Source organism: Ipomoea triloba, chromosome 11, assembly GCF_003576645.1.
Source record: "Ipomoea triloba cultivar NCNSP0323 chromosome 11, ASM357664v1".
Classification (NCBI taxonomy): Eukaryota; Viridiplantae; Streptophyta; class Magnoliopsida; order Solanales; family Convolvulaceae; genus Ipomoea; species Ipomoea triloba.
This window is the reverse complement of record NC_044926.1, coordinates 6,938,953-6,958,908: the sequence shown is the minus strand read 5'-3', so window position 1 is coordinate 6,958,908 and position 19,956 is coordinate 6,938,953. Positions and strand designations below refer to the sequence as shown.

Sequence of the window (19,956 nt, the reverse complement as noted above, 5' to 3'; positions counted from 1 at the left end):
ATATATGCCATATTATTATACAATCATTAAGGAAATGCATCCAATTAGAATTTAAATTTACTAATACAAAAATTAAAATTTACATCTTTTTTTTTTAAAAATATAATTTTCTTAGTTATTATTCATATTGTTAGAATTATAATATATATATGAAATACACTTAGGAATAAATGAAATTAATTATGTCATTTTTTTCTATAAATTTATCTAAATGTGTACATAATTAATTAGAGACTCTATTAATTATACAAAATTTAAATTTAAATTTTATATGCTATGAAAATAGATACTTAACCAAATATATGGAGTTACAACTATATTGTTATTGTACATTTTAAAATATTTATATTTTTTTAAAATTTTTATTTAAATTCATAATAACATAATTTTATTCGTGCATCGCACGGGTAAAACACTAGTGAATACTAGTAGTACAAGTGTGTGAATATATATATATATATATAAGTGCGGGTGCGGGTGCGGGACAGGGATACCTCCCCCCGCTCCCGCCCCCATACCCGCGCGGGTTTACAAAATTCCCCCATCCCCGCACCCATTACCCAAATTGTGCGAGTATTTTAAAACCCGTAGGGGCGGGGATGCGGGTAACCCATAGGGTGCGGGTATAATTGCCATCCCTAATACAAACTCTATAAGGCTAACATCAACCCAGCAAGTGCACGCGCTTGCTAGGTGAGGTGACAAAAAAAGAATTAATTTTTTATTTAGATATTTGCCACGCCATTTAGCAAAGGGTGATGCTATTTCTACCACCCATGGTGCAAATAACCTTGAAATTCACAATAGATTGCAAATTTCAATAACTTTATAGGAGGTATAAACAGCAATAAGGGTATAACTTTGGCTATTTACACCACCATGGTCAACTGTATTAATTACACAAGAAAAAGGTGTTGGAATTAGAGTTTTCAAACAAAAAATGTATTGGAATAGAATGAATATTATTTAAACAAAATTAAATTGAATAACAATTTAAAATTTTAAAAACTATATATATACATATATATATATATATATATATATATATATATATATATATATATATATATATATGTTCAAATGCGGCGGCGAGCTCCGGTGCGGTCATGCGGCCTAATCTGCACCGTCCAATTTCATTAATCCTACTGAAATTCACGTATGTTTAAGTGGGGTTATTATGGTAATTTTAGTATTTTTATATTATGTGAATTGGAATGGTGCGTTTTAGTACATGATGTGGTGCATTTGAATACATGCTGTGGTGCGTTTTATTACGTATGTTGGTGCATTAACTGTGTTGTGGAATTGTGTGTTTTAATCTATCCACTAGTGCATTTTCATACGTAGAACGATGTGTAACTGTGTTGTGGAATAGTGTGTTTTAATCCGTCGTTTGGTGCATTTTAATACGTTGAATGGTGTGTATTTTAACACATGTTTTCTAATAAGTGTAATAGCGCATGTTTATAATCTGGGGATGGGGATTTTTAATAAGTGGAATTGTACATTTTAACACACGTTGTGGTGCATTTTAATACGTAGAATGGTGCATATTTTAGCACATATCTACTATACTAATAAGAGCCAAAGAGAGTGGCCTAAAATGGGTAGAAAAAATAGCGGTCAAATTATTTAATCAAATGGATGGTTCAGATAATTATTTAATCAAATAGATGGTTAAGATAATTCAGATTAATATTATTTATAGAGATTACCTAATTTAACCTTACTTTTATGATTATCCGTTAAGTTTTCCGTTAAATATTCTCTTATCCGTTAATATTCTGTTAACTTTTAACTTACCCATTAATTTCTATAAGAAAGGTCTTAGGTTCGAACCCCATCTCAATCAAATTTGACATAATTAAGTTTCTCACTCTATTTTACTCTTATTAAATTAAATAAATTAGTAGCTACAACAAAAAATGATACATATGTATTTCTTTAATATAGAATTATGTGTCTACAATATCTTTATTTGAAAAAATTATTCATTATCAAAAAATTAAATTAAATAAGAGAAATGATTCCATTAGTTATATTGTCTTTATTTTCTCTCATGCAAAGATTCTTTACATTCAAATTTATCAATTGATATTCATTGCATTGTCCATTATCTTATTTTTACAATATCTTGTAATTAAATATCAAAGCTATTGTACAAAATAATGTTATATAATTATTTACCAAGTATTTTATTAATACTATGAAAAAAAATTTAAAATAATTTGAAGCTAATTATATTAACTATTTGGGGATTGGTTGGCAAATAGAGTACTCAAATAATAACCCAACAAATTGAAGCGGAATCACTCTATTTTACTCTTATTGAATTAAATAAATTAGTAGTTACACCAAAAAATGATACATATGTATTTCTTTAATACCATGAAAAAATAAAAAAGAATAGTTTGAAACCAATCATATTAACTAATACTTGGGGGATTTGTTGACAATGAAAGTACTCAAATAACCCATTACCCAGCAAATTGAAGCGAGATACTACCTTTTAATATATTTGGAATATATAATATTTTAAAATTTCAAATTTTTATTAATTTATTTAATCTTTTTTTCTTAAACTAGGGATTTCTTTATCCACAATAACTCATTCAACAATAATGGTTGAACCAAATGAACCCCAAGCAGAACACCTAAAGGAAAGTCCATAGCTACTATATCATAATCTCATTGCATGACGTTGTCATCTATGCTACCAACAATAACCGAATTGCAAATAACACATTACCAACAAAAAGGAAGAGAACAAATAGTAAAGATGAAGACAATGACAATGTTACTCAAAAGAGAATTAAGAACACTTAGAAAAATTCAAATGAAAAGTAGTATTTATTTAGACTATCATTTTTAGACCAAATATTTAGACTATCAATTTTACAAGGTTGCAAACATTTATTTTAGTAATAATTATAATGAATTTTCTATATTATCTTGGATTCATATACTTTGAGTTAGATATTTAAATAAAAAAATTCGACATTCAATTGCCCATGTATAAACTTCTCCTATATAATCTTGCATTGATATACATTCAAATATTTATTTAAATATAAACATTGGGCATTAACTCATACGTGCAATGCGCGTATAAAACTAGTGGATATATAAAAAGTAAAAAAGAATATTCTTCACCAATTAAATTGAGTACGTGGTGGGCTTATGTGGAGATGAATTTGGTCCGTCCAAGGTGGGTTCCTTTTACCGTGCTCTCTCTATTCTCTATTTGCTAATCATTCTGCAATTCTCTTGTCTAAATAATCTTTAGAGAAGCAATGTCTTGGCTTAAAGGAGATGGTTGCTAATAACATAATTCTCGGGTCTAATAATCTCAATTTCTGCTTAAGATTCTATAAGTCCTCTGTTGATTACTCTTATGTTGGTTTGGTTAGACGTCATTGTATGCATATTATTGCTTCTAATGGGAACATTTTAGTTCGCTATGTTAGCTGTTCACCGAACCATATATGTAGCTCATGCTTTAGCTAGGCTTTCAATTTTTTATGCGGGTAGAATTGTCTTGGACTCAGTCCTACCTGAGCGTATTGCTCATTTGATTGGTTAATGATATTATTCATTTTCAAAAAAAAAAAAAAGAAAAAAAAACCTGAAGTAACATTTAGACAATTAAATAACTAAAAATTCAGGTGCTAAAGAAGGTGTCAATTATTTTCCATTATTATGTTCAAATTATGTGTTTATTTGTGTTGGACATGGAATCAAACCCTTAAAAAACAAGACAAACAAATTCATATCAATCTTTCATGCATATCTATAGATGTTTGGTTATTATATAGAGGCAAATTAATGTTCTGGGTAAAAAAAAAGCATCCAACATAATGTGAATTGAATTGAATATTCTTTTACTAATTAAATTTGACATGCATCTTGGTTAATTTGTAACCAATATGATTGGCGTGGTGGTTCAGCACCTCGTCCCTTAAGCATGAGGTTTGGGGTTTGATCCCCACCCATGTGAATGGAGCAAACCATTTGGCCAATCCCCTACCACTTAGTGTGCTGATAGTTGGGACGAGGGTTAGTCCTCTGGCTGTCGGCTGGAGATACCTTTGGGCAAACCCAAAAAAAATCTTACAATTGATTCTCCACTCCCATATTAAAGAACGGAACAGTTCTAAGAGGCTATCGATATGATGTTGACTTTTTTTTCTTTTTTTTTTTTTTGTTCTTTTTTTAAACATATTCATTTATGTGTTTATAAACAAGTTTAAAATACATGTTTGTGAATGAGATCAAACTGATGTGAGATGCATTTGTTCAACTAATGCATCTCAAGGCAGTGGTAGATAATTTTTTTTAAAAGCAAATTATAAATTTATGGTCACAACTCTTATCTTTTATTTTCATGCGGCAAATGCATTCATCCCATGTTAGAGTGAAATAATAGTTGTGATATTTATATAATTATATGTAAGATTAATTGATGTGATTGATCATGATGCCTCTACATAATTTGTTGATTGATATTTTAAGCTTGAATAATGATTGTCCCACCTAATGGACTCCTCTTTTAAGACAACTTCTTTTCTTTTGTGCTTTCATTAAGTCATCTCAAGAGACAAATTATATTGTGGATCAGAGTCCGATCTGATTTTCTTTACATAATGATTGATAGATCATGGTTCAAAATGATGTTATTTAATTTTATATTAAGTCGCTAGTAGTATCAACCAGTGCATCATGCTTAATAATATTCATTTTGCACTGTGTTTGTATTATTTGCTCTATATGTTCATAACCCTAAACCTTAATATACATAATATAAATACCCAAATACATCCTATCATATCTATTTCTATTATTTATTGTCTCATAAGCTTCAATTATTTCTATATGTTCATATATAAAAACAAAGCTTAATATACATAAACATTGCACTATAGACATGCCATGTTTAATAATATTTATCATGTATTATGTTTATAAATTTGTTCCATATGATTATAAATTTGAATCTTAATGTAGTAATTAACTTCATAATATTTCTTATATATGTTTATAAAATATTATACTAAAGTATGCCTTTATATACCTATAGATTTATTTTAAAATAAAAATTTAAAAATATAAACCAATATGAATGCAATTTAAAATAACTCAAAATTAGAGTGTGTTTTTTAATGATGTATTTTCGTAAAAACTAAAAAAAAAAATTTAAAGAAAAAATGAGGTGCATATTATTACATGCACCGTCCATGATAGAACTATATATTGATCTTAAGAGGGGTGGTGTACTCAATTACTAAGTCTATATATATATAATATATATATATATATATATATATATATATATATATATATATATATATATATATAATACTTTTTGCCTTTCGCACATTTCTTCACAAAATGTTGAATTCTCAATCCTAAGGTCCCCACGTACACCCCGGCCCGCACAAGGAACTCCCTCACCTTGAGAGGTTGCTCTCACACTGCTGGTGAGACTCAATCCTTAGTCTTTCTTTCCAAACTTCACCCATATATGTGATCAACTGAGCTGTCGAGAAATTATACTGTGGGCCATGGTCCAAAACGGTGACGCTTCTTTAAATGAAAAAGAAACGACACCCGTTCCGCGTAGGTAGCTTTATTTGTATAACATATTCAGATTCATTTTATATACATCGTAGTTTCATTTCACCAAACTACAATTTCATTCATTTTGTTTCAACTATAGTTTCATTCAACATTATAAATACAATAGTCTTATTATAGTGAGACATGTTATTGAATTTCATTTTATACACAATGTAGTCTGATTACAACACCATTAAATTATGATTGTAATTCAACTATAGTTTTATTGGACAATATACACCCAAATATGTGAAACTGTATTTCAGTTTTATTTTATATACACTGTAGTTTCATTACAGCACAACCACATTATCATTTTGATATAACTACAGTTTCATTGATATACACTCAAATATATTAACAGTTATTCAGTTTCATTTTATATAGTTTCATTACAGAACAATTACAATATCATTTCGATATAACTACAGTTTCATTAGACAATATACACTCAGTATGTGAGACATATTATTCAGTTTCATTTTATATATGCTGCAGTTTCATTTCAACACAACTATAGTATCATTTCAAATCAATTACAGTTTCATTTGATAATATAAACACAATATGTAAGACAATTTAATTTTAAATACACTGCAGTTTCATTTTGTTATTAGCGTATTTAGACCGTAGTCCACAAAGTCCTGTGGACCATGGCGTATAGTATAACGACGATGAACTGCCCATGCGGGCTCCTTTTGGACCTTTTTAATACCTTTTTAATACAAATGGATGTATGGAATATTCTTTAAAATGTTTTGCTGGCATCTAATCTGGTTAGCATTATCACCAGGATCCGATGGCGGTAATCGCACGCACAATTCGCCCTACCCTGGCCTGGATTGTTGGAATATATATAACAACTAATAAATCATCTTAGGGAAGCAACCACTTACACTATTTACTATAGTTTTCACGAGAAACAAAAATAAAATAATAAAAGAAATGAAGTAAATATTAGACGAAAAATATATAAATATTACTTTCTTTTCATAAATTTATTCTTAATTATTGAATAATGTTTTTTTAATACATTTATTAATTGTCAATTTTAAATTAAAAAGAGTACTTAATAATCTTTAAAAAAATAAACAAACAAATAAAATGCGCAATCTCATATAAGAAAATACTATTTCGATTTTTAAAAGAATAATTGATAATGTGCATACATGCCTGTCACTAATGGAGCATTATTGCATTGTAATAGAGTCGGTAGTATTAAAAAAAAAATGGAGCATTATTGCATTAACTTAATTAAATAAATAAATGTATTTTCGATTATATAAATTTGTGGATTCTAAATTTGATTGTCTTTACCCCTTTTAAAAAAGCAAAATTCTTAATAGGGAAAATTCATTACCGCATCTTTATTAGTGTGCCTTTGCAAATTGCAATGGCCCTATAAAAAAGGTAAGACCTCCCATTTCCAAGAGGCAACATTGAAACACCTGCCTTCATAACTTCTTTAAATAAGTAAAAAAAATATATTATTTTCTCTCTCTTTTTGTCTCTCAAAGTTTTCTCACCTAGGTATTAGGAAGGATACATAAAGTAGATATATATGAAAATAAACTCGAGCCGGGTCGAAGATTTATCCGGCCATGAAGCATGCGAGAAAGTCACGGTTAACGTCCCGCCGGAGGACGGTGTAACGCCGGCGGCACCATCGGAGGTGCACAAAGTTTGCTTGCCGCCGCACAAAACCACTTGGGAAAAACTAAGCCAGAGGCTCGGGGAGATTTTCTTCCCGGATGATCCATTTCACCGGTTCAGGAACCAAACCCCCGCCCGGCGGTTTCTCCTGGGGCTCCAGTTTTTCTTCCCCATTTTCGAATGGGCCCCGAATTACACCCTCAAGCTTCTCCGTTCTGATATCATCGCCGGCCTCACCATTGCCAGCCTCTCAATCCCGCAGGGAATTAGTTATGCCAAGCTCGCCAATTTGCCCCCAATTATCGGCCTATGTAGGTTTCAGGCTCCTCTCTACAATTCCTATTTTATTTATTTTTTTTTTGAAATTATTTTTATATATATCACAATTATTATATGTATAATAATGTTCATTTATAATTGCAGATTCAAGCTTCGTTCCGCCATTGATATATTCAGTTCTAGGTAGCTCGAGGAATTTATCGGTCGGACCGGTGTCGATAGCTTCTCTTGTGATGGGCACCACGCTTAGCGAGGTAGTTCATCACGAAAAAAACCCAACTCTATATATCAAGTTGGCTTTCACTGCTACTTTTGTTGCTGGAATATTTCAAGCTTCCTTGGGGGTTTTCAGGTAATTATGATCATTTCATACTTTAAATAATCATACTCTACTTTTCTCAGTCAATAAGAGTTTAAAATGTTCAATTAATAAGAACTATTTCACTTCACTTGAATAGAATAGATTCGATTCTTGCTTCATTAGCCTCTCTTTCTGTAATTGAAGATATTATTAATTGATAAAAGTAATTATTAATAATAAGTAAGTGCAAACTAAAGAAGAGATGAGCTTTTATGGCAAGGCATTTGACAAGAATCATTTGAGGTATATAAAGTTGATGAAAATGGTGGGATACAAAAAATGATTCCTTGGTTGACAAACTGATATTGTACTATTGCAAAAGGTTTAGGTTACAAAACTTAAGCAACCTTAACACTGTTTTATAAGAATATTAGTGCTTATTATATGGATTATGGAAAATATTAATCCTGATAATGATGGGTAATTTTTATTTTTAAATTTTTGGGTGAGATTTTCTTTATATTTAATCAAAATGCTGATTGACTTATTTGGCTGAATGTAAACAGACTAGGGTTCCTTATTGATTTTCTCTCAAAAGCAACTCTTCTAGGATTCATGGCTGGTGCAGCAGTGATAGTTTCATTGCAACAGTTGAAAGGGTTACTTGGGATTGTCCACTTCACTAACCAGATGCAAATAATTCCAGTATTAACCTCCGTTTTCCATCATAAAGACGAGGTTACATTAGCAATTTTGAAAATAAAACCTCAAAGCATAAGATTACCTAGTAAAGACCATGTTGCATGAAGCTGTGTTAATGTTTCTTTGCAGTGGTCTTGGCAAACTGTTGTCATGGGTGTGTCCTTTTTGATCGTCCTACTCACAGCAAGGCAAATTGTAAGTTTGCTACCTTGTATCTGTTGAAGAAAAACATGTTTGATGCATTGATAAATCAGTAGTAAATAAAAATTGAGAAAAAAAAAATGTTTGATGCATTGATAAGTCACTAGTAAATGAAAATTGATTACTAATATGCACTTACAATCTTACTTCCTAAACAGGGCATCTGGAAACCAAAACTCTTTTGGGTTTCAGCAGCTGCCCCGCTCCTATCAGTTATTCTCTCGACTGCTATAGTTTCACTCTTCAAGGAGAAGGCTAATATGTTCCAAACTGTAAGCAATAGTCTTTTATCACACTAACTAAAGGATTGGTAGCCATTTGTTAGTAGGATGTGAGTGAAAGCCTTCTTTTAATCTTTCTGCAGATTGGACAACTTCCAAAGGGTATAAATCCACCTTCAATAAACATGCTGTACTTCCATGGCCCATATGTGAGTCATGCAATCAAGACAGGCATTATAGCAGGAGTCTTATCTCTCACGGTAAGTTTCATTGGTTAGAATCAATTACCATTAACAGTACCCTGTTGTTAAGTTAGTCTGTGGTACTGCAGGAAGGAATCGCAGTAGGAAGGACATTTGCTACTTTGAACAACTATCAAATTGATGGTAACAAAGAAATGATGGCTATTGGGCTGATGAATATGGCTGGTTGTTGTGCTTCATGCTATGTAACAACAGGTAAAGTTCTCTAAGCTCCTCGTTCCGTTTTCACAAAAAATGGGATAATCCAGCACACAAAGTTCCAGCTATATACTGATTAGGGGAAAAGTATATCATGCAGAGACTTTGCTTGAACTAATTTTTTAGAAGTGCCTGATTTACTTTAAAAAAAACAATGTTTGTTGCAGGATCATTTTCACGATCTGCAGTCAATAACAATGCTGGAGGACAAACTGCAGTATCAAATATAGTAATGGCAACAGCTGTGCTAATCACTCTCCTGTTTCTCATGCCCTTGTTCTATTACACACCTAACGTAATCTTGGCAGCGATTATAATCACAGCTGTGATTGGGCTAATAGATTATAAGGCTGCTTTGCAACTGTGGAAAGTTGACAAACTTGATTTCTTCGCCTGTATGTGTTCTTTTTTTGGTGTTCTTTTCATCTCAGTGCCGATTGGGCTTGGCATTGCAGTAAGCATCCCCTCCCACATCTCAGTCCGAAGAAAATCAATTCTTGAAATACTTGAAGTTTACTTATCATTTCTACTGTTGTGTCTGTGTTAAAATTTAGGTTAGTGTTTCAATCCTCAAGATCCTCCTGCATGTAACTAGACCAAACACACATGTTCTGGGAAATATTCCTGGAACTCATGTATATGAAAGCATAGGAAGGTATAGAACAGCTACTAGGATCCCAACTTTCCTTGTTTTGTCAGTGGAATCACCTATCTATTTTGCAAATTCCACCTACATCCAGGAAAGGTAAGTTCAGAGATTACTCTAGTTCTTTTCTTTATATCAATATATCAGTCATGAAGCTAGATTTTCAAGTCCAGAACATGAATGTATGGCATACTAGAGAGAAATCAATGAATGCAGGGTACTAAGATGGATTCGTGAAGAGGAAGAAAGGATCACAGCCAACAAAGAAAGCGCTATAAAGTGTGTTATACTCGACATGACAGGTTACAAGTGATGAAAACAAATGCTTTTCTTTTGTGTGTTTGGTTTCTTATTTGCAATTCCACTAACCTAAAGGTATATATTTCTACCCTTAGCCGTGACAGCCATTGACACAAGTGGTATTGATACAATTCATGAATTGAGGAAAGCATTGGAAAGAAAGTCTCTTAAGGTAAACAAGTCCAGTTTCTAGCTCAGCACTTGGTTTTTTAACACCTTAGTAGTTAGTACACCCCACCCGGTGTAGTTAGTACACCACACCACACCCCACACCCCACACCCCGAAAAAAAAAATCTTATTAATTTGAAGTTTTTTTTTTTTTTATAGCTTGTGCTTACAAGTCCTGTTGGAAGTGTTGCTGAAAAGATGCACAAGTCTGGCACTTTGGAGGCTTTTGAATCAAATGCATTTTATATGACAGTTGCAGAAGCAGTTTCAGATATCTCCACTTCATATATTCCTGAACCTTAAAGTTCAATTGTTTTCTTGATGGGAAAATGATTGGTCTAAGTGCTGTTGGGTTGCATTAGTTTTGAAAAAAAGGATTTACAAGACCCAAGGAGTTTAGGAAAATAAACTGAGAAACACTGTTTTGCGTTTGTTTATCCTAAGCTCTTCTAAGATGATGGATGCTACATGTGCTTCAATGATTTAACATTAATCAAAGTTCCCTATTCCCATCATTTTTACCAAGTATCATAATTTTTTTTGAAACAACCAAGTATCATAAATAGAAGACAAAAAACCTAACAAAGATACCCGCCTTTCAAACTGACACCCACAGCTATGTTTCTTTTTAAGAGTAAAATTAACAAATCAAGAGCAATTTCTTGATTAACAGATGAGGAGACAAGGCAACTTTATCATTAATTTCAGTCAGCATTACAAGCAAATTAATCCCCCCTGCCCCAAACCCAAACATGGAAATTAGCAATCCACAATAAGACTAGAGAAAAAATTATTTTAAAAAAATAAAGTTATTTCTTTCTGAATTTCATCTGCTTGGACTTGAATGCCTAATTGCCTAATGACTAGTAAAAACTTACCTTGCTTTTATGCTTCTCTTTTACTTATTTTCCTTCATTGTTTGACCCCAACATGGAAAGTATATCATTCGCAGAAGCATCAGAGCCTGCCAATCCACATGTTAAACAGAACCCACCAGCAAACTGAAAGCAAAATTTGATCCTTGCTGTTGAATTCTGCTACATCAAACACCTGCACATATTCATGAATTTCAAATTAATATTGGCATCATAGCTAGCAGGATTAAATAACACACAAGTACTACTAGTGAATTTCTTCAACTCAGACACACAGAGACCAAGAGAAGTGCACAGACACTGCAAAGTAAACAGCCCATTGTATTGATAGCCAAGTGAAGTCATTCACTATTTATAGCCAACGCAGATGCCAGCAAGTTATTATCAAAGTATGAGATAGGAAGAAATCTAAAAGTGCTAATTGCTTTCTAAATGGTAAAATGATAGTGTATAGCTTGAACATATTCATTTTTATAAACAAAAGAATATGTATGATGGCATTAAGCAAAAATACATGGGACCTTAAGATTTTGGTCTGAGCTACACTGATGTGTTAAATATTAAATAGAGCAAACCCAATAGACATTCTAGTTGTCACTGAATTCTTTGACATTAATGCTCACCTACCAAGAACACCATGAAATTCATAAGCCAATATAGTACAGATCTCACAAATGGAGCATACATTTCCTACTTTCTAGTTTAATGGACTAAAATTTTCCTACATCTCCCAATAAATGAATAGCTTTCCTATTTTATCACCTAAAGTAACGCTAACACTTATTAATTGTGATTATCTCTATTGATAATGTGTAAGACAACCACCCAGTTCACATCATGTGTGTCATATTCTTGAAAAGGCAGGAATGGTGATGGGTACAACGATATAATAAGACTATATTTATTCTATTAGCAACTTAAATTATGCAATGATAACAGAGAAAACTGTTTTGGTGACCTAGAATATGCCAAGTAGCAAGAGGAGGCTCATATAAGAAAACGTAAGAATTAAGATGTCATAGAGATAAAAAAAAGGTAAGAGATCCATCATGAACACGAAATACTTCTCTTGATGCTTTCTAATTATATCGCTTAATCTTTACACCACGCTTGGTTCAACAGGCCTAGAATGGAATAATGTTCCCGGGAATAGGCGTATACCATTGTTTGGCAAGTCATTTTATTCCCGGGAATACTTGAATGAGCTATTCCCTTTGCAAGGGGGATAGCTATTCCGAAGGAAGGCTTGGTATTACTCTATTTTTTAGAACTCAAGAATAGCCTATTTTTTGTAATGCCTAATTTACCTTTATATATTTTTGTTAGGTATTAAAAATGTATTCTATAATAATAAATATTATTATTATTATGTGTATACACAAATTATATATATCAATGTGGAAGGTATTTTTGTCTTTTTGAATGCTTTTTCAAATTCTATTCCTTAATCCAACCAAAAATTAAAATACAATTCCTGAAGTCTAATCCATCCATGAACCAAACAATGGAATAGAAATCATGTTATATTCCTTGCTTATTCCACTCCCTATGCAATAGGATTCCTATTCCTTCAAAATTCTTTCTGTGAACCAAATGTGCCATTAAGGAGTGTATTGATAATCAAATCGCAGTTGTGCAAACAAAAGTTCTGAATAGTTTCCTCCTAATGCCTTGGCTAAAATGTTCCTTTCTCCTAAAAATCTTATTTAATCTATTTATTTGTTGCCATTGAAAATTCTGATGCAGGTGACACCAGCAAGAACTGTTTTAATTTGCAGAGACTTATAAAAGAGAAAAGGAAATGGAAAAACAAAAAGAAGTGAAAATTAGTTTTTCTCTACCCTTTATCCAGGCTGGCAGGATTTTGGGTTATCTTGTTTATGACTTATGGAAATATTAAAAATAAAATAAAAAGAAGAAGAAAACTTAAAAGCTAGTAGTGACTCTAAAGCCCATGAGAAGGAAAAGGGAGAAAAAGGCTTACTTGACCGGTATCTTGATATTGGAATTTCTCTTAATTCACGTTTTATGCACAGGTACTCGCCTAGCAATGCCATCACTGCAAACCCCGTAACATTCACCACCCACCATGTTAATGAAGAAGGCCAACCCCCATAGACAAGAGATGTAAAAAGATGGATAACATAGAGGGTGGAAGCAAAATCTAAACACTTCTTTGCCCTCTCAATAACATAGACCAAGTAGCCAGCTCTGTTTGAGAAAAGAAGAGAGAAGAATTATTCAGGTTAAGCCATTATTTATAAAAACATCAACATTTAATACATTCTGCCCTGAATTCAGCATAACCAAGCAGAGCATAAAACATAAAACTTTCAAAAGTTTTATGTTTGCATAAGAATATAAGCTGTATGGTTGCAAAGAATATGTACAGTATTTCAAGCAGGTATCAGCAGTTGATTTCTTAGTAAAAATGTTCTCACCAGACTAGGTGCAAAAAATTCTACAATTAAAGAAAAAAACCAAAAGCCAAAGAAACTGAGCAGCACCCAGCACCCAACTACAGACACCAACAAAAAAATTTGAAGTGAGAAGCGCAACAAAGCAACAGGGTTTTACCTTGCTTTAAAGCAAAGCATCGTTGTCATATATAAAGTGATGCAAACTGGCAAAATTTTTAAATTTTAGGAAAAAGTACCAAATACGCCTCTTAAATCGAGCGGGTAGTGCAATTGAACCCCTTAGCTAAGAAAAAGCATCATTGAACCCCCGTAAACCGACAAAAAGTGCAATTGAGTCCAAATGTTACCTATTTAGTAGGTCAACACTACTAAGAGTTCAAATATAGTTTTTTAAGATGTGGCAATGACTTGGCATGACATATTAGGATGAATTAGATAATTTTGTACAAAAATTAGAAATTAAAAAAATAAAAATAAAAATCATCAAGCAACCATTCAACATCGAACATCCATGGTTGCTATGGTTCAGTTGTCTCCCTTGGATGATTTCAATTTTATTTTATTTTTTGGTAAAAATTATCCAATTCATCCTAATAGGTCATGCCAAATCACTACCACATCTAGAAAAGCACACATTGACTTCTAATTAACATTAAATCAGCCGTAACTAACTGAAGAAATACCATTTTGACTCAATTGCACTTTTTTCCCGGTTTAAGGGAGTCTAGTAGAATTTTTTTTTTCCCTTTTCCTTTTTCGGTTAAGGGGCTAATTGCACTATTCGCTCAACTTAAGGGGCTTATTTGACACTTCTTCCTGAACTTTATAATCTAGAATGATATATAAATGGTTTATAATGCAATTTTTAAGTTTAAAAAAAAAAAAATACTATAGTTAACATCATTTTATACAAATAAAGCATATTGCACTCACATTATACACTGAAAAGAAATCATCTTTAAGCAAGGTACACAAAGGAACCTTCAAATCTTATAATAAAGATCATCCAAATTGAGCATCAAAACCAAAATGGAATTTTATTAAATAGACCTTACTCAACCAATCTGAATTATCTCAAAGCATAAGCTGTTTAGATCAATTCCAATTATCAGCTATAACATGTAAGCTTTGACTTATAAGTTATCCAAGGGCAAAACTAGAAATTGCAGAACAACAGAGATATGCAAAGAATACTACAATTAACAAAAGTCAAAACAGCCCTTCAAAGAATCAATACACTAAACTAAGAACAAAATACAAGTCTGTAAAACGCTCAAAAATGGATAAAGTCAAAACCTCACCCTGCAATTGAGCTGAGAATAAACGAAGTAATGACGCACCACCCCGTGTTAGTAGAGACAGTAACACTGGCGTAATCGAAGAAATACACTAGACTAATTCGGGAAACCCTAGTCCCTACTAGACCTGCCATGAATATCCCCAGCGTCAAGTAGTATAGACATTGAAGACAAACGATTTGGGCAACAATCAGCCATGGATCCCACACCACTGCCCCATAGAACATATCTATTCTCCAAATCAAAAAGTAAATCTCTTTGATCTGAAAAACAAGTTCTATGGAAAAATTGATTCGAATTCAGCCAAAAAAGGAATCAATTTACAGCGATATATAAGAACAAATCAGCGAAATTTTTTTGAAACTGAGATTACAAGTGAAATCCTAACTTGTATTAGGCTGGAGGGTAACTAATTGAAGAAGCTGATTGAAGAATTGAGCCGAATTGCTGCTTATTTGGGCGGAAGAAGATATTGAGTTTCAGTCTTTCAGCTAAGGAAGAATTAGCTGATGGAAATGAGAAAAAGTTTGGATTTTTGCGGATATACGGATGAGGGAGAGTGAATAAGTCTCCCAATAAAATGTATATATTCGTTTATAAATAAGTTAACCATATTGAGAAAGTAGCTAATACTACATTGTAATTGAGTCAGTAGAACCCAAAAAAAAGTTAACAATGTTTTTTTTAATACAATTAACTCTATTACATAGTATTTGTTCAAACATATTTTTTGTCTTTCTCAACCTGTTAGAGCACAAAGAGTCAGTATTAGTGTCGTTTCCACTAAGGCTCAAACTCATAACCTCTCATATGGAAAAGTCACTACTCTACCATCTGAGCACTAAGGTATTCAAAAAAAAAAAAAAAAAGTTAGCAATGTTTTTGCCAACTATTACTTAGTGTAATGACTCATTTTACCATTTTAAATAGAGAAATGTTACAAAATTTTCCTTATTTCTCCTACAAATTTTTCCATGTGTCATAATGTAATAGATAGTCATACTTGTTTATGGAGTATTAATTAATAATGGATTAGCAAATTCATTAGCATTCAATGAATAAAAGACACATCATGAGAGAAAAGTTTGGAGGTAAAAATGAAGGAGAAATAAAGATTTTCCTTTTAAATAGATGGTCATAGGATTAAACTTCGATAAGTGTTTCACAAAAAATTTGTAATGTTTTTTTTTTTTGAGTTAATTCTATTTTTAGTGCTATATTTGTAGGTGACAGTCCACTTATAGTTTTTTTTTTATCAGAAAATCTCTATTTGATCATAGTATTATCAGAAAATCTCTATTTGATCATAGTATTATTGTGACATGATCATTATTTGTTGTCTTTCGTCAACAGAACCTGATAATGATAAAATTCTCCCTATACTTTGTGTAATATAATGATATATGTAGAAGGTGCCCATCTCGGGAGTAAGGTGCCCGATTACGTTGGTCTGCCGACCTTGTGGCCCTCGAGGCCGATAGGAGCAAGGTGCCCATCTCGGGAGTAAGGTGCCCGATTATGTTGGTCTGCCGACCTTATGGCCTTGAACTACGCACGGAGAAATAAACAACGCAGAGAGTTAAAACCGAAAAGGTTAAATTAAAAATCGTTTGAAGTGCTCGGCACATAGCGGGCCGAGCTCCGCGCGTACAACATACTACAAAAACCCTCTTTTGCTTCTCATTCCGAGGGGCCTGGCTTAGAGTAAGGCCTGGGGCCGGGGTCGGCCACCTCGCCAGGGAGCAAGACCAGCACGGCCGGGAGATCTGTCTCCTCAAGGCCCTCGGTCAGGGCCGTGCGAACCTGCTCCTGTATGGTTCGGCAGCCCGAGGAAAAGGCCCATTGCCCATATACCCAGGTGAGCTTATCACCGACCTCCGTGTTGATGAAGGCGGTGAAGAACTCCTTGGCGATGGCCTCGTCGGAGCAGATAAACCGAGCGAGGCTGCTGGCATCCCTCATCTTGTCAATGGCCTCCTTCTCGGCCCGTTCCGCCTTCTCGGCTCGGCCTTCGGCTTCGCCGAGTTTCTTCTCAGCCTTCTCCGCCCGGTCCTCGGCGGCTGCAAGCTCACTCTCCAGCTCTTGGATCCTTCGCTCGGCCGCGGACACTTGCCTCTGGAGTGGCACGACCTCTTTCTCTCGGACGCTTTCCAATGCCCGAGCCCGACTAAAGAGGTCGGTCGTCGTGTGTGTGAGCTGAAGGAGATAAAGTTAGACACATGTACCCGATCAAAAGGGGATATATTATTTTGATGGCAGAAACTTACCCGGAGGATGTCCTCGGCGATCTGCTCGCCGAGCCGGTTGCATGACCACCCCATGATGGTCTCCATGCCGGGGACCCTGTCCCTTACCTGATCGACGAGGGTGGAGGCCAGTGCGTCCCTCTCTCGAAGGCCTTCGTGGAGGTCAGAAGATCGGGCGCTGGCGGGGCGCTTGGTACGCTTCAAAGCGAGGACCTCGTCGATCTCCGCCTCTTGACGTTTTTCTTTCCCTCACCGACTTGAGCCAAGGGCAACTGGAAGGTCGGGGGCTGCGCCTCCGCCTGAGGAAGCGTCAGCGGGGGCAGGGTCAGGAATGTTGATGACCGGGGGGTCGGCGGTCGTCTTGGGGGCGGCCTTCTTTGCGCCAAGGGCCACCTTTGTCTTAGGGCGAGGGGCGGCGGCCGGGGCGATGAATGTTCGGTCGAGCGACATACCTGCACAAGTAACAGCGGGTTAGTTCAAATGACCGGACTGTGAAGACCGGTCTGGAAGCGTTAAACGACCTTGATTCGCCCCGGCGATCGGCACTGGCTCGTACTTCTTGTCACGGCCGTAGTCGGGGGGTTCGAGGTTGGCGCTCTTGTAACTCTCCGGGGTGCGGAAGATCAGATAGTCGTACACCTCGGAGGAGATCTTCGCGGCCGCGTCGGTGAGAGCTCGGGTCCGCTTGGGGAAGCTATGGGCCGTGAAATGCGTAGACCACACTCGGGGGACCGACAACCTCCACTTATACTCGACCGAGAGTATACGGTTCTTCCACCCCTTGTTGCTGTCGGGCACGTTGATGAGGGTGCAATGGTGCCCTCGGGACTGGAGCATCAAATAACCCCCGCCGTGTTTGGCCGAGAGGGGTCTGACGGCGTAGAGGAAGTTGAATAGCTCCATCGTGCACATCAGCCCGTGCCGAGTGCAGATCTGGGGAAAGCACGCGATCATCCGATGAGCGTTCGGAATGATCTGCCCCGGAAGGACCTCGTAATACTTCAAAAAGGCAAGAAGGAAAGAAGAGAAAGGGAAGGTCAGAGGCGCCTTTAGGGAGTCCAGATGAATCCCGAGCCAGTCGTCGACGTGCCGATCGATAATGTTGCCGAGCGACCGACTGACCTTATACGGAATCCGACCGCGTAACAACGCGTGGATTTCATCTACCTCGGTCCGGGTGAGCAGGCACCTCTGCTGCTGAACGACCTCGCTGTTGAGGAAGAGCATCTTCTTCCGGACCGCGGAAGGTGCGCTGGCGGTTTGATCGGCCTCTGTGGGGGTCGGATCCGATGAGCTGGTTACCGCAGGGGCGCGCGAAGTTGATGACTGGCGGGGGTTCGGCAACGATGAACTCGCTTCGCCCGGAGCTGAGTGTGCGGGGTCGGGACGAAGCCTCGGGGCTCAAGGCTCGCCCTGGGGCTTGTAACTTTCGAGGGACGCCTTTCCGAGCAAAAGAGGCGCCGATCTCCTCCACGGCGCAGGGGCTGAGATGAGGGAACATCTTCGAAACCACTGCTCGTGGCGATTTGCCCCAGCCAGACGAGCTGATACCTTTGGTGGAAGCTGAGGGTCGCAGCGGCCCTTCGTTTCCCTCGGCGATTGGAGAGACGTGTTCCACCTCGTCGATCTGATCGAAAGTGGAGCCCCCCGTTGAAGGTGAAGGGCTCTCGCCGACCGCTTCGTCGCCTTCGTCGTAATCCCGAGTCGATACGTTCTGGCTATCCGAGTCCGACATCCTAATTCCTATTTAAGTAAAGGGATTGGGGTTCAGCTGGGAGGCGTGTCGACCTAGACTATGGGGTTTAACTTTGCTAAAAAAGAAGCAGGGTAGAAGGTGATAAGTGCAAAAGATGCCATCTTTATAAGGTTGTTATCGGATCGTCTAGTGCACAATTCGTAGCTTTTGTGTTTGATTTGTCCCTTTATTGCGTTAGAATGCTTCATATTGCCATTGGACCCCGTTCCACACTTGGTTAATCATTTTGTAGGTAAAAAGATGGGCAAAAAGGCAGAAAATGGCTAGATTTCGAAGAAGGATTCACGAGTCGAAGTTGGAGTGCGAAATACACCATGGACGCCCAGTGGACGCCCAGTGGACGCCCCAGTGGACGCGCGTCCAACGCGCGTCCACCATGCGTCCACCCTTGCGTCCAACTTTTCGCTCTCTGATTCTCGCACAGCAGAACAGCAGTCTGCTGTGGACGCGCAGTGGACGCGCGCGTCCAACACGCGTCCACCAAGCAGCTCTCTGAAGTTGAAGTCTGTGCAGCAAAAACGCAGCAGAAACGCAGTGGACGCGCAGTGGACGCGCAGTGGACGCCCCAGTGGACGCGCGTCCAGCGTGCGTCCAGCGCGGAAAATTGGCGGTTGGGCGAGATTTAAAAGGCGAATTGAGCCATTTTTCAGGGGATCCATCACACTTCAGTTTTAGATCTCTTTAGAATATTTCTCTCTCTAGGATTAGCCTAGAGAGATCTCCCCCAATTCACTCCACATTCCCAATTCACTCCACATTGCAATTCTTAGTTTAGATTAGAATTAGAGAAGAATTCCATTGTTGCAAGATTG

At 36.2% G+C, this 19,956-nt stretch overlaps 2 protein-coding genes across 4 annotated transcripts; one reads left to right on the top strand and one right to left on the bottom strand.

Moving 5' to 3' along the window:
- Positions 1 to 7,003: 7,003 nt before the first annotated feature.
- LOC115996795 (probable sulfate transporter 3.4) lies at positions 7,004 to 11,077 on the top strand. The gene is made up of 12 exons (XM_031236206.1): positions 7,004 to 7,580; positions 7,693 to 7,900; positions 8,416 to 8,587; positions 8,681 to 8,746; positions 8,911 to 9,024; positions 9,117 to 9,233; positions 9,305 to 9,431; positions 9,602 to 9,888; positions 9,989 to 10,179; positions 10,297 to 10,382; positions 10,476 to 10,552; positions 10,709 to 11,077. The coding sequence occupies exons 1-12, from the start codon at positions 7,178 to 7,180 to the stop codon at positions 10,850 to 10,852; spliced, it is 1,992 nt and encodes a 663-aa protein (XP_031092066.1). The 5' UTR covers positions 7,004 to 7,177; the 3' UTR covers positions 10,853 to 11,077.
- On the bottom strand, positions 8,528 to 15,698 carry LOC115996796 (protein SYS1 homolog). Of its 3 annotated transcripts, none has more exons than XM_031236207.1 (4): positions 15,146 to 15,698; positions 13,409 to 13,635; positions 11,428 to 11,599; positions 8,528 to 8,766 (listed from the first exon to the last, which is right to left on the bottom strand). In XM_031236207.1, exons 1-3 carry the CDS (start codon positions 15,367 to 15,369, stop codon positions 11,592 to 11,594), a joined length of 459 nt encoding a protein of 152 aa, XP_031092067.1. In that variant the 5' UTR covers positions 15,370 to 15,698; the 3' UTR covers positions 8,528 to 8,766; positions 11,428 to 11,591. The 3 variants fall into 3 exon arrangements, with proteins under 3 accessions (XP_031092067.1, XP_031092068.1, XP_031092069.1); XM_031236208.1 differs by having other exon boundaries at positions 8,528 to 8,725; XM_031236209.1 differs by lacking the exon at positions 8,528 to 8,766 and adding an exon at positions 9,544 to 9,972.
- Positions 15,699 to 19,956: the final 4,258 nt, after the last annotated feature.

Excerpts from the sequence above, each read along its gene's own strand:
- LOC115996795 (XM_031236206.1), top strand. The coding sequence starts at position 7,178 with ATGAAAATAAACTCGAGCCGGGTCGAAGATTTATCCGGCCATGAAGCA. Across the intron at positions 7,581-7,692 it reads GCCCCCAATTATCGGCCTAT|ATTCAAGCTTCGTTCCGCCA; the intron begins GTAGGTTTCAGG and ends TTATAATTGCAG. Across the intron at positions 9,889-9,988 it reads CGATTGGGCTTGGCATTGCA|GTTAGTGTTTCAATCCTCAA; the intron begins GTAAGCATCCCC and ends GTTAAAATTTAG.
- LOC115996796 (XM_031236207.1), bottom strand. The coding sequence starts at position 15,369 with ATGTTCTATGGGGCAGTGGTGTGGGATCCATGGCTGATTGTTGCCCAA. Across the intron at positions 13,636-15,145 it reads ATTCTCAGCTCAATTGCAGG|AGCTGGCTACTTGGTCTATG; the intron begins GTGAGGTTTTGA and ends TTTCTCAAACAG.